This window comes from Pristis pectinata, chromosome 18 (genome assembly GCF_009764475.1).
Source record: "Pristis pectinata isolate sPriPec2 chromosome 18, sPriPec2.1.pri, whole genome shotgun sequence".
In the NCBI taxonomy this organism is placed as follows: Eukaryota; Metazoa; Chordata; class Chondrichthyes; order Rhinopristiformes; family Pristidae; genus Pristis; species Pristis pectinata.
Genome location: NC_067422.1, coordinates 33,889,851 through 33,902,475, shown reverse-complemented (window position 1 = coordinate 33,902,475; position 12,625 = coordinate 33,889,851). Strand labels below are relative to the sequence as shown.

The 12,625-nt window shown below is 46.5% G+C and overlaps 1 protein-coding gene across 3 annotated transcripts in view; it reads right to left on the bottom strand.

The window, feature by feature from the left end:
- Positions 1-3,431, bottom strand: part of mprip (myosin phosphatase Rho interacting protein) — a 269,104-nt gene extending 265,673 nt beyond the window's left edge. For all 3 annotated transcript variants that reach the window (XM_052032879.1, XM_052032878.1, XM_052032880.1), the window contains exon 1: positions 2,698-3,431. In XM_052032879.1, the coding sequence (XP_051888839.1) occupies positions 2,698-2,823 (126 nt within the window). In that variant the 5' untranslated portion in view covers positions 2,824-3,431. The remainder of the gene's footprint in view (positions 1-2,697) is intronic.
- Between the last annotated feature and the right edge of the window lie 9,194 nt (positions 3,432-12,625).

Sequence of the window (12,625 nt, the reverse complement as noted above, 5' to 3'; positions counted from 1 at the left end):
AATCTGCAAGGCCCTCTCCAAGTTACAATATGAACAAGCTAACTTATAAATTTTCAATATTATGAAAATTTTCCAGTTAATTTTTAAACAACTTTTTTTAAACAAATTAAACTTTCGTAACTTTATAGTAGAGGTTCACAGTTGAGTTAGGTGTATCAAGTGATTTGGAGTTAACCAATGCAGCCAGAGCCTGACTGTGCAGCTGAATGCTGCCGAAGTGACAGTGATATTTTCAGCAGAAATTAGTAGTTTGAGCCCCTGTGCCAGCTGTTCAGAGGTCTGTATGGGGATGGATTTGCCAGCTGCTGCAGGCAAATTCTGCTGGGTGAGAACAGGGCATTACCATGCACCTTCTCTCCCCATTCTCAGCCACAACAATCAAGGACTGGGTGGTAGCTGGGAGCACTGAGCAGTCTCACTCGCTCACTGATTCAGCAAGGGCAGCTGGCAGACCGCTTTCCCGCGGCTGCTCATTCTCCCATCACAGATGTTTCTGTGATCCTCTCCCACACTGTTTTTGTTCATTTCTAACTTACAAAAAAAATTCGGGTTATGGACAGTCCTCAAGAACGGAACTGTCGTAACCCGGGGACCGCCTGTATTGGTGAGCAAAGACAATAGCACAAGAATCAAAATCTCACAGGGAAATCACCAGTAAATAGTAAGCATGAAGTCTTAATGCACATTTTATTCGGATTATTCTGCAAAATATAATCCTCAATTGATGTGTGAAGAATAAACACAAAGACCAAACAGCATTAACACTTCAACAAGCTCCATTTCTCATCAGCAGAAATAGATTTCAAAAGCTCTACACTGAGCAAATGAAAGAGGGAAGACGAAGAAGTTTTATATGAATAGTCAAAGCCACCGTTGGAGGAAATGTTTGAAAGCAAGGACAGAGAGGCAAAGGAGAGAACTAGGCAGGAAAGCCTAGAGTTCAGGTGTGGCTGCATGGACAGGAGAGAAACAGTAATGCAAACTTTCATCCAGGACCAATGATTTTTTGGCAACCACAGTAACTAAAGACCTTGCATGGCTTGATAGGAGGGATAGCATAAAAATTGTTAACTGGAAGACCCAGTCAAGCAATATTTTACTTAATAGATTTTCACACAATCGACTACAATGGCAAATTTTCTGAACCTCCATTTTAAAAATAACCGGCACATCATTGCTGCACGCAATACTCATTCAAGATTTTTAAAATACAAGATTTAAAAATCAATAATGAGAGAAACTTAAAACAAACAGTGGTATTGATAAAGTAATATTTAGTAAACAAAAATAAGATTTTATGCTAAAGCAGAGATTAAACAATTCTAAACTGGTTTGCAATTCAGCACTCAGTTTGAATGGTGCTGGAAAATTACTCCCTTAGCAGAAAACAATGTATGTAATGCTCCAACTGATATTTCATTTTGATAAAGGAGATGAAAAGGCAGCATCTCGAACAAAAATCAATTTCAACCAGTTCGTTTGTCAATTTCAAATTTATCCTGATCATGGTAGATTAGAATTATCATGGTGCAAAAATATAACAAAATAAGCAACAGTTTAAGTGGGAATTATTATTTTATTTGTTTTGCTACTTACAGAAAAGTCAGTAAATAGCTTCACCACAGAAAATTTACTTGCTTTATAATTTTGACATTACTTTTTGAAGATTATATTTGAAGATGACATTATTTTTAGATTCTAACAGTGACTACTGAATATTTACAGCAAGTAGAAGTAAAGAAAAACTGCAGGAGGAACTCAGTAGATCAAGCAGCATCTGTGGAGGAAAAGGGATAGTCGATGTTTCAGATCGAGACCCTACATCAGTAAGTCAGAATGTTATTTCCAATGACAAAAGGCTTCAATGAATTTCAGTACATATTCAATTAGTATCAGTTTATATAATTCCAAATAATGTTTTACACCTAAAGAGGCTACATGCAAATTTCAAACAAAACGTGTGTGTGTGTGTGTGTGTGTGGAGAGAAGTGTTGGGAAACGAGGAGGGAGAGATCACAGTACATTTCTCTATGGATATTTAGTCTGCACTGATGTCAATGTGATTTTTTTCTCTTAGCAACGCAAGTGGAACATGCGGAAGAAATGAAAGCCCTTAACTGAGGACACTTATGGATTCTATTGTGAAACATAATAATCTAATTATAGTTTCTTAATTTATTAAAAAGATAAATCCACGTTTGATGCCATGGGGAGGGGGTGACCTGAAAGGCAGGCTAAATAAAAACCTTTACTGAAGTATTATCAAAGACAATACAACAAGAAGAGTGATCCATCACCTCAAATCCATACAATAGGTTAGAGAGGAGGAAAGATTAAAGATAGGTTGGAAAGGGGAATGGCTTTTTCCTGCCACGGTTTACATTCAGGAAAAAACTGCAACAAACTGGTATAATGTTGGTGTGCAAATCAGGGAGATTTTGCTCCGTTAATATTTAAACACAACCTTTCTTGGCCACCTCTCCTCCCCCACCTCCCTCACACTGACCACATAATTTAAATAAAAAGGCAAGGACGGGAACTCGGTGGGTTGGCGAGAGCCAAAACATAATCTGCAGTGTTATTATTCACACTCCAAATCACACAACAAAGACTCCATGACCACCCTTGCCGAAAATCCGGGAAGGAGGACACAGAGAAGCACCCCTCCCTCCTATGAGACCCCTGCCGCCCTCTCACCTGGTTCAAGTCCTCGTCCGTCAGTAGGTGCACCTCCCGGGGCTTGAAGCAATTCTGACATTTGCTCTTATTGAAGATATTGGCTTGGAACTTGCGGCACGGATTGTCCTTGGCCCCGGCCAACATCTCGGTGGAAGAAAAGCAAACACAAATCCCACCGCTGCTACGAAATTAAAACGCGGTTGATGGACTTTAAAAGAATTTTTTTTAAAAAAAAGAAAAAATATATATATGCAATAAATCACGGCGGGGTCCGGGGCTGCAGCTCGTCAACGCAAGGCCGATCTTCAGCGGATTGAACCCGCGGGCGGTGGGCGGCGCATCGCAGGGTCCCCGCAGCCTGGGCCTGGTGTCGGGCGGTCGCCGGGAGGCCCGCGCTCGGCTCTCCGCTCCGGTCTGGGCGGCAGGATCCGACCTCTCCGTGTTCGCCCCCTCCCCGGGCTTCACTCCATGGCCGGGCCGGGCCGCAGCGCGAACCGAGCGGCGGTGGCGCTGAGACGGTGGCTGCTGTGTGGAGGGTGTTTTACCGGGACCGTGGCTCGGATCCCCGTCCCCCGGGCGGGCTGGCGGCGGGTCAGCGGGCGGAAGGTTCTGGCAGCCGCTCGCGCTCTCGCTCGCTCTGCCCGGCTCGCGCGCTGCCCCGCCGCTTTTATCAGTCCCTTCAGACAGCGCCGCCACCAGGCAGCGGCCGGCGGCGCCGCGCCAGCCCGTCGGCGGGGAACGGGCCAGAGGGACGGTGGGTGCACCGCCTGGGCACGGAGCGGGGCAGGGGGACGGTGGGTGCACCGCCTGGGAGCAGAGCGGGGCAGGGGGACGGTGGGTGCACCGCCTGGGAGCAGAGCGGGGCAGGGGGACGGTGGGTGCACCGCCTGGGCACGGAGCGGGGCAGGGGGACGGTGGGTGCACCGCCTGGGAGCAGAGCGGGGCAGGGGGACGGTGGGTGCACCGCCTGGGAGCAGAGCGGGGCAGGGGGACGGTGGGTGCACCGCCTGGGAGCAGAGCGGGGCAGGGGGACGGTGGGTGCACCGCCTGGGCACGGAGCGGGACAGGGGGACGGTGGGTGCACCGCCTGGGAGCAGAGCGGGGCAGGGGGACGGTGGGTGCACCGCCTGGGCACGGAGCGGGACAGGGGGATGGTGGGTGCACCGCCTGGGAGCAGAGCGGGGCAGGGGGACGGTGGGTGCACCGCCTGGGCACGGAGCGGGGCAGGGGGACGGTGGGTGCACCGCCTGGGAGCAGAGCGGGGCAGGGGGACGGTGGGTGCACCGCCTGGGCACGGAGCGGGACAGGGGGACGGTGGGTGCACCGCCTGGGCACGGAGCGGGGCAGGGGGACGGTGGGTGCACCCCCTGGGAGCAGAGCAGGGCAGGGGGACGGTGGGTGCACCGCCTGGGCACGGAGCGGGGCAGGGGGACGGTGGGTGCACCGCCTGGGCACGGAGCGGGGCAGGGGGACGGTGGGTGCACCGCCTGGGCACGGAGCGGGGCAGAGGGACGGTGGGTGCACCCCCTGGGAGCAGAGCGGGGCAGGGGGACAGTGGGTGCACCGCCTGGGCACGGAGCGGGGCAGGGGGACGGTGGGTGCACCGCCTGGGCACGGAGCGGGGCAGGGGGACGGTGGGTGCACCCCCTGGGAGCAGAGCAGGGCAGGGGGACGGTGGGTGCACCCCCTGGGAGCAGAGCGGGGCAGGGGGACGGTGGGTGCACCCCCTGGGAGCAGAGCGGGGCAGGGGGACGGTGGGTGCATCCCCTGGGCACAGGGGGGGCAGAGGGATGGTGCGTGCACCGCCTGGGCACGGAGCGGGGCAGGGGGACGGTGGGTGCACCCCCTGGGAGCATAGCAGGGCAGGGGGACGGTGGGTGCACCGCCTGGGCACGGAGCGGGGCAGGAGGACGGTGGGGGTACCGCCTGGGCACGGGGGGGGCAGAGGGATGGTGGGTGCACCGCCTGGGCACGGAGCGGGGCAGGGGGACGGTGGGTGCACCGCCTGGGAGCAGAGCAGGGCAGGAGGATGGTGGGGGTACCGCCTGGGCACGGGGGGGCAGAGGGACGGTGGGTGCACCACCTGGGAACAGAGCAGGGCAGGAGGGATGGTGGGTGCACCACCTGGGCGCAGAGTGGGGCAGGAGGACGGTGGGTGCACTGCCTGGACAAAGTGCGGGGCAGAGGGACGGTGGGTGCACCACCTGGGCACAGAATGGGCCAGAGGGATGGGGGCACCACCTGGACACACCTCCAGCTGTGGGTACAAATATATGACCTGAATATAACCCCTGCCGTGCATACAATGTACACAATCTGGATACAGCCCTGGTCATGCATACGGTGTACATGACCTGGAGACAATCCCAAGAATGCATACTGTATACAACAATTTAAACAGCGCAGGGCATTACAGAAAGCAACCAAAGACACAACTCTCATACAATGACAGACACAACATTGGGTATAAGTAGACCACCTCACATTAATTCGTGCATTATGAAAATTGACATTTCCACGCAGAATTAAGTATTTAAATATTTGCACTTTAAATCTTCTTGATAATGTCTAAGTTTCTACATAACTGAGGTTATTGGTATTGATATTGGTTTATTGCTGTTATTATTGTCACATGTACCGAGATACAATGAAACACTTTTGTTGATGCCATCCCGACAGATCGTGCCACCCATAAGTACATCAAGGTAGTAAAAAGAAAAACAACGCAGAATATAGTGTTACAATTACAGAGAAAATGCAGTGCAGGTAGACAAGTGAATTTTAAGGACCACAGCAAGGGAGATTGGGAGTTCAAGAGTTCATTTTTCGGTATGAGAGGTCAGTTCAAGGGTCTGAAAACAGCAGGATAGAAGCTGTCCTTGAGTCTCTCAAGATTCTGTATCTTCTGCTGAATGGGAGAGGAAAGAAGAGATAATGAAAAAGAACTGAGCAAGTGATGCAAGGCCTTGTTGCAATTTCCAGTCTCTGCCCAGTAGGTTGGTCTTCACTAGATTAGTAATAAGGACAGAAAGATTGGCAGTAAGATCCCTGAACCAAAGAGTATAAAGATAAGTTAGGCTATCCCAATGGAGTTACCTAATTCTTCTCTGTTGATAGGTGTATGTTTGTCAGTTGAGAAGAAAGTCAGGCTTTTCTGCCATATAAAAGTCAGTATCTTTGGAAGGAAATGAAAAACAAAGTTTTTTATTTGTGTCCACTAACAATAATTATCAATTATTAAATATTAAAATAACATTGTGCTCAAATCTGGATATATAGGTTTTAAATAGTGAATTATGTATTTAATCAATTTTCCTCATTAATTTTGAAAGCTTGAATGACAGCTTTCATAAGATATCATGAGGTAATATCATAAGATTATCATGACATATGGGGTTAGTTCAGGAACCTGGGTCCAGTGACCATAATGTCATTAGTTTCAAGTTAATTATGGATAAGGACAGGTCTGGTCCTCGAGTTGAGGTTCTAAATTGGAGAAAGGCCAATTTTGTGGAAATGAGAAAGAGTGGATTGGGATAAGTTGTTTTCTGACAAGGATGTGCTCAGTAAGTGGAAGGCCTTCAAAGGCGAAATTTTGAGAGTGCAGAGTTTGCATGTTCCTGCCAGGATTAAAAGCAAAGTTAACAAGCATAGGGAACCTTGGTTTTCAAGGGATATTGGCGATCTGGTTAAGAAAGAGAGGTGTATAGCATGTATAGGCAACTAGGAATAAATGAGGTACTTGAAGAGTATAGAAAAAGTAAGAAAATACTAAAAAAGGAAATCAGGAAGGCAAAAAGAAGACATGAGGTTGCTTTGGCTGCTAATGTGAAGGTAAACCCGAAGGGTTTCTACAAGTATTTTAAGAGCAAAAGGATAGTAAGGGACAAAATTGGTCCCCTAAGTGTGGAGCCTCAGGAGATGGGGGAGATCTTAAATAGTTTTTTTGCATCAGTATTTACTCAGGAAACTGCCATAATGGATATGGAAGGAAGGGAAACAAGCAATAGTGTCATGGAACATATGGAGATTAAAGAGGAGGAGGTGCTTGCTGCTTTACAGCGAATAAAGGTAGATAAATCCCCCAGGCCTGATAAGATATTTCCTCGGACATTGAGCGAGACTAGTGTAGGAATTGCAGGGGCCCTGGCAGGTATATTTAAAGTGTCCCTAGCCATGGGTGCGGTGCCAGAGGACTGGAGGGTAGCTCATGTTGTTCTGTTGTTTAAAAAAGGATCTAAAGGTAACCAGGTAATTACAGGCCAGTGAGCCTGACATCAGTAGTGGGTAACTTATTGGAAGGTGTTTTGAGAGAGCGGATATACAAGTATTTGGACAGCCAAGGGCTAATTAAGGATAGGCAGCATGGCTTTGTGTGTGGTAGATCGTGTTTAATGAATCTTGTAGTTTTTTGAGGAGGTTACCAAGAAAGTAGATGAAGGAAAGTCTGTGGATGTTGTCTACATGGACTTTAGTAAGGCCTTTGACAAGGTCCTACATGGGAGGTTAGTTCAGAAGGTTCAGACACTAGGTATCCACGGAAAGGTTGTAAACTGGATTCAAAATTGGCTGTGTGGGAGAAGACAGAGAGTGGTAGTGGATTATTCTTTCTCAGACTGGAGGCCTGTGACTAGTGGTGTGCCTCTGGGATCTGTGCTGGGGCCATTGTTGTTTGTTGTCTATATCAATGATCTAAATGATAATGTGGTAAATTGGATCAGCAAGTCTGCTGATGATACTAAGATTGGAGGCGTAGTGGACAGCGAGGAAGGCTTTCAAAGCTTGCAGAGGGATCTGAACCAACTGGAAGAACGGGCCAGAAAACGGCAGATGGAATTTAATGCAGACAAGTGTGAGGTGTTGCATTTTGGAAGGACAAATCAAGGTAGGACATACACAGTAAATGGTAGGGCACTGAGGAGTGCAGAGGAACAAAGGGATCTGAGAGTTCAGATACATAATTCCCTGAAAGTGGCATCACAGGTAGACAGGGTTGTAAAGAGGGCTTCTGGCATCCTGGCATTCTTAAATCAAAGTATTGAGTATAGGAGTTGGGATGTTATGGTGAGGTTGTACAAGACATTGGTGAGGCCAGATTTGGAGTATTGTGTGCAGTTCTGGTCATCTAACTATAGGGAGGATACCAGTAAGGTTGAAAGAGTGCAGAGGAGATCTACTAGAATGTTGCCGGGTCTTCAGGAGTTGAGTTACGGGGAAAGATTGAACAGGTTAGGACTTTATTCCTTGGAGCGCAGAAGAATGAGGGGAGATTTGATAGAGGTTTACAAAATTATGAGGGGTATAGACAGCGTAAATGCGAGTAGGCTCTTTCCACCTAGATTAGGAGAGATAAGTACGAGAGGACATGGCTTTAGGGTGAAAGGGGAGAAGTTTAGGGGGAACATTAGGGGAAACTTCTTCCCTCAGAGAGTGGTGGGAGTATGGAACGGGCTGCCATCTGATGTAGCAAATGTGGGCTCACTCTTGAGTGTTAAGAATAAATTGGATAGATACATGGACAGCAGAGGTCTGGAGGGCTATGGACTGAGTGCAGGTAAATGGGACTAGGGGAATACCATTTTGGCACAGACTAGAAGGGCCGAATGGCCTGTTTTCTGTGCTGTAGTGTTCTATGGTTCTATAGCCCCCTGTTTTTCTATCATTTATGTTACAACTTGGAACAATGATATTATTTTAGTGTCAGCTGTAGTTCAATGGTTGGTACGCTCTTCTGAGTCCGAGGGGTTTGGGGTCAAGTTCACTCCAGAAGACGAAACACAAAACTACAGGCTTACACACCTTTGCAGTAGTGACAGAATGCTGCACAGTCTTTCAGCTGAGACACCCTATTTGTTTGCTCTGGAGAACACAAAGGATTTCATTGCAGTATTTCCAATAAGGGAAGGGAATTTATTCTGGATGATGCATCTCTATAGAACTCTGGTTAGGCCACATTTAGAGTATTGCGTGCAATTCTGGCCACCACACTATAGGAAGGATGTTGAAGCTTTAGAGATGGTGCAGAGGAGGTTTACAAGGATGCTGCCTGGATTAGAGGATATGTGCTATCAGGAGAGGCTGGACAAACTTGGGCTCTTTTCTCTGGAGTGGCGGAGGCTGAAGGGTGATCTGTTGGAAGTGTATCAAATTATGAGGGGCATAGATAGGGTGGACAAGCAATATCTTCTTCCCATTATTGAGTGATCCAATACCAGAGGGCATGCATTTAAGGTGAGAGAAGGTAGGTTCAGAACAGATGTGAGGGGTACATTTTTTTACTGAGAGAGTGGTGGATGCCTGGAATGTGTTGCCTGATAGGGTGGTGGAGGCAAATTCATTGGGGGCTTTTAAGAGGGGTTTGGATGGGCACATGAATGAGAGGAAAATAGAGGGATATGGGCATTCTGTAGATAGGAGGGAATAGCTATGTCGGCACAACATTGTGGGCTGAGGGGCCTGTTCTGTGCTGTACTTTTCTATGTCCTATGTTCTATGAAAGTGGTGCTTGATCATTGAATGATGAAATGAGCATGAGAGACTGAATGTCCTGCTCCTGCTTCTATATTTCTCACATTTTATTCCTATGTCCTTATATATTCAGCACTGGCCATACAAACAATAACAAGCCATATATACAAAACTTGCCTGACATACATGGCTGCTACATATACAACCCTTGCCATATATAGAGCTTAAGGCTTTACATATCACACTCTGTTGACCATATAGAAAGGGAGTCATTCGGTCCATTATGTCAATATCTCTGGAGAATAATCTCACTTTCTATGAACAGGTCTGTGTCCTTTTAGGTAATGGCACACTAAGTGTTCATCTTGGTACTTGTTAGTGCTGAGGGATTCTCCCACATTTGCCTTTTTAGGCAATAAGTTCCGGACTCTTCAGGTGAAAAATATTGTATTGGTATTGGTATTGGTTTATTATTGTCACTTGTACTGAGGTACAGTGAAAAGCTTGTCTTACAAACCTATCGTACATGTCAATTCATTACACAGTGCAGTTATATTGAGTCAGTACAGAGTCCATTGATGTAGTACAGGTAAAAACAATAACAGTACAGAGTAAAGTGTCACAGCTACAGAGAAAGTCCAGTGTAATAAGGTGAGAGGTCACAACAAGGTAGATCGTGAGGTCATTGTCCATCTCATTGTATAAGGGAACTGTTCAATAGTCTTATCACAGTGGGATAGAAGCTGTCCTTAAGTCTGGTGGTACGTGCCCTCAGGCTCCTGTATCTTCTACCTGATGGAAGAGGAGAGAGGAGAGAATGTCCTGGGTGGGTGGGTCTTTGATTATGCTGGCTGCTTCACCAAGACAACAAGACGTAAAGACAGAGTCCAAGGAGGGGAGGCTGGTGTCCGTCATGCGCTGGGCTGTGTCCACAACTCTCTGCAGTTTCTTGCAGTCCTGGGCAGAGCAGTTGCCATACCAAGCTGTGACACATCCAGATAGGATGCTTTCTATGGTGCATCTGTAAAAGTTGGTAAGAGTCAAAGGGGACAAACCAGATTTTTTTAGCCTCCTGAGGAAGTAAAGGCGCTGGTGAGCTTTCTTGGCCATGGCTTCTATGTGATTTGACCAGGATAGGCTGTTGGTGATGTTCACTCCCAGGAACTTGAAGCTCTCAACCCTCTCAACCTCAGCACCATTGATGTAGACAGGTGCATGTACACTGCCCCCTTTCCTGCAGTCAATAACCAGCTCTTTTGTTGACATTGAGGGAAAGGTTGTTGTCATGACACCATTCAACTAAGCTCTCTATCTCCTTCCTGTACTTCGACTCAATCTGCAAACTTGTAGATGAAGTTAGAGCAGAATCTGGCCACACAGCCATGAGTGTATAGGGAGTAGAGTAGAGGGCTGAGGACGCAGCCTTGTGGGGCACCAGTGTTGAGAATAATTGTGCCGGAGGTATTGCTGCCTATCCTCACTGATTGCGGTCTGTTTGTCAGAAAGTCAAGGATCCAGTTACAGAGGGAAGTGTTGAGTCCTAGGTCTCAGAGTTTGGTGACAAGCTTACTTGGGATTATTGTATTATAGGCAGAGCTGTAGTCAATAAACAATAGTCTAACTTAGGTGTCTTTACCGTCCAGATGCTCCAAAGCTGAGTGTAGGGCCAGGGAGATGGCATCTGCTGTAGACCTGTTTTGGCGATAGGTGAATTTAAATGGGTCCAGGTTGTCTGGTAGGCTAGAGTTGATGCGTGCCATGACCAACCTCTCAAAGCACTTCATGATGGTGGATGTCAGAGCCACTGGTCGGTAACTTCTCTCTAATTGTTCTGACAGCCTAAATATATACTCCCTAATTATTGAGCTCTTTGCTGAGGGTAACTTCCTGTTCCCCCTATTTAAAATTCAGTCATAAAATGCTTGATCTTATTTACAGTGTACAATTCACGACCAATGATGCCTTATAGAGCAGTAACCTCTGCGGCACAATTCTATAACAATCCTAACACAGACATAAAACTGACCATTTACGTAGTACTAGATTTACACAGTACTAGTTCTTAAACTTGGCATTAACCAGATCTATGGCACCAGGTACATTTTGGGATATGGATGTCTCTGGAGAGGCAGAGGCTGAGGGGAGATCTGATAAAAGTTTACACAATTATGAGAGGCATAGATAGACAACCAGTATCTTTTTCGCTGGGTCAAAATGTCTAATACTAGAGACCATTCATTTAAGGTGAGAGGGGGTTAGTTTTTTTTTACAGAGAGTGATGGGTGCCTGGAATGTGCTGTCAGGGGTGGTGGTGAAGGTAGATACGATAGAGGCATTTAAGAGGTTCTCAGATAGTTACATGAACACGCAGAGTATAGAGGCATATGGACCATGTGCAGGCAGAAGGGATTAGTTAAATTAGGCATCATTAGCTTAATTAGTTCTGCACAACATTGTGGGCCGAAGGGCCTGTTCCTTTGCTGTACCATTCTATGTTCTATAGAATGATGTCACTGACGGGGCAATAAAATTTGCAAGGAGAAATGGGTTTGAAGTCATGGAAAATGGACTCCACTACTGGGACAGAGGGAGCTGTTCCACTGGTATGGGCTTCATTTGAATCAGACTAGGAACAGTGTATTAGCAAATCAAATAACTAGGACCGTAGATAAGACTTTAAAGCAAACAGTGCTGGGTTGTGTGAATGGAGGGGGAATTCTGATGAGGGGAAATTAAGAAAGTTAAAGAGAAAGAACAAAGAAATAGTACAGGGTAGCAAAACGGGTAATGATAACCAGAGTCAATCAGGAAGGAACATAGAAGTACCTTCAGTTGGATTCTTTGCAGAGAAAAATGGTAAAAATACAAAACTAGATTTCCTTTATCTGAATGTATGCAGCATACATAGTAAAGTAGGTGAATTAATGGAACAAATTAAAATAAATGGGTACAATCTAATAGCCTTTATAGAGAAATGATTGCAAGGGGTCCCAAGGATGGGGATTACATATTCTAGGGTACTTAACATTTAGAAGAGGCAGGCAAAAAAGAAAAGGGTATGGGTAGCCCTGTTACTAAAGAATAAGATAAGTGCAGCAGAGTGGAAGGAACTTAGCTCATAAGAAATATAATCAGTCTGGGTGGAGCTAAATAAAAATGAGAGGCAGAAAGAAGCTGGTGAGAATTGTATTTAGGCTCCCAAATAGTAGTGGTATACAGGGCAAAGTATAAAAAAGGAAAATCGAAGCGTAAGTCAGAAGGATAATAAATAATCGTGGGATACCTTTATTTATGGTTATAGTCTGAACAGTATTAGTGCAGAGGATGAACTTGTGAAGTGAGTAAAAGCTTGTTTCCTGGAATAAACTCTGAGATTTTAGGCATGGGTGGGCTGTGGTAGATTGGGAAACTACATTGAAAGGTATGACGGTAAGCAAACAATAGTTGATATCCAAACAATTGATACAGAGCTTACAAA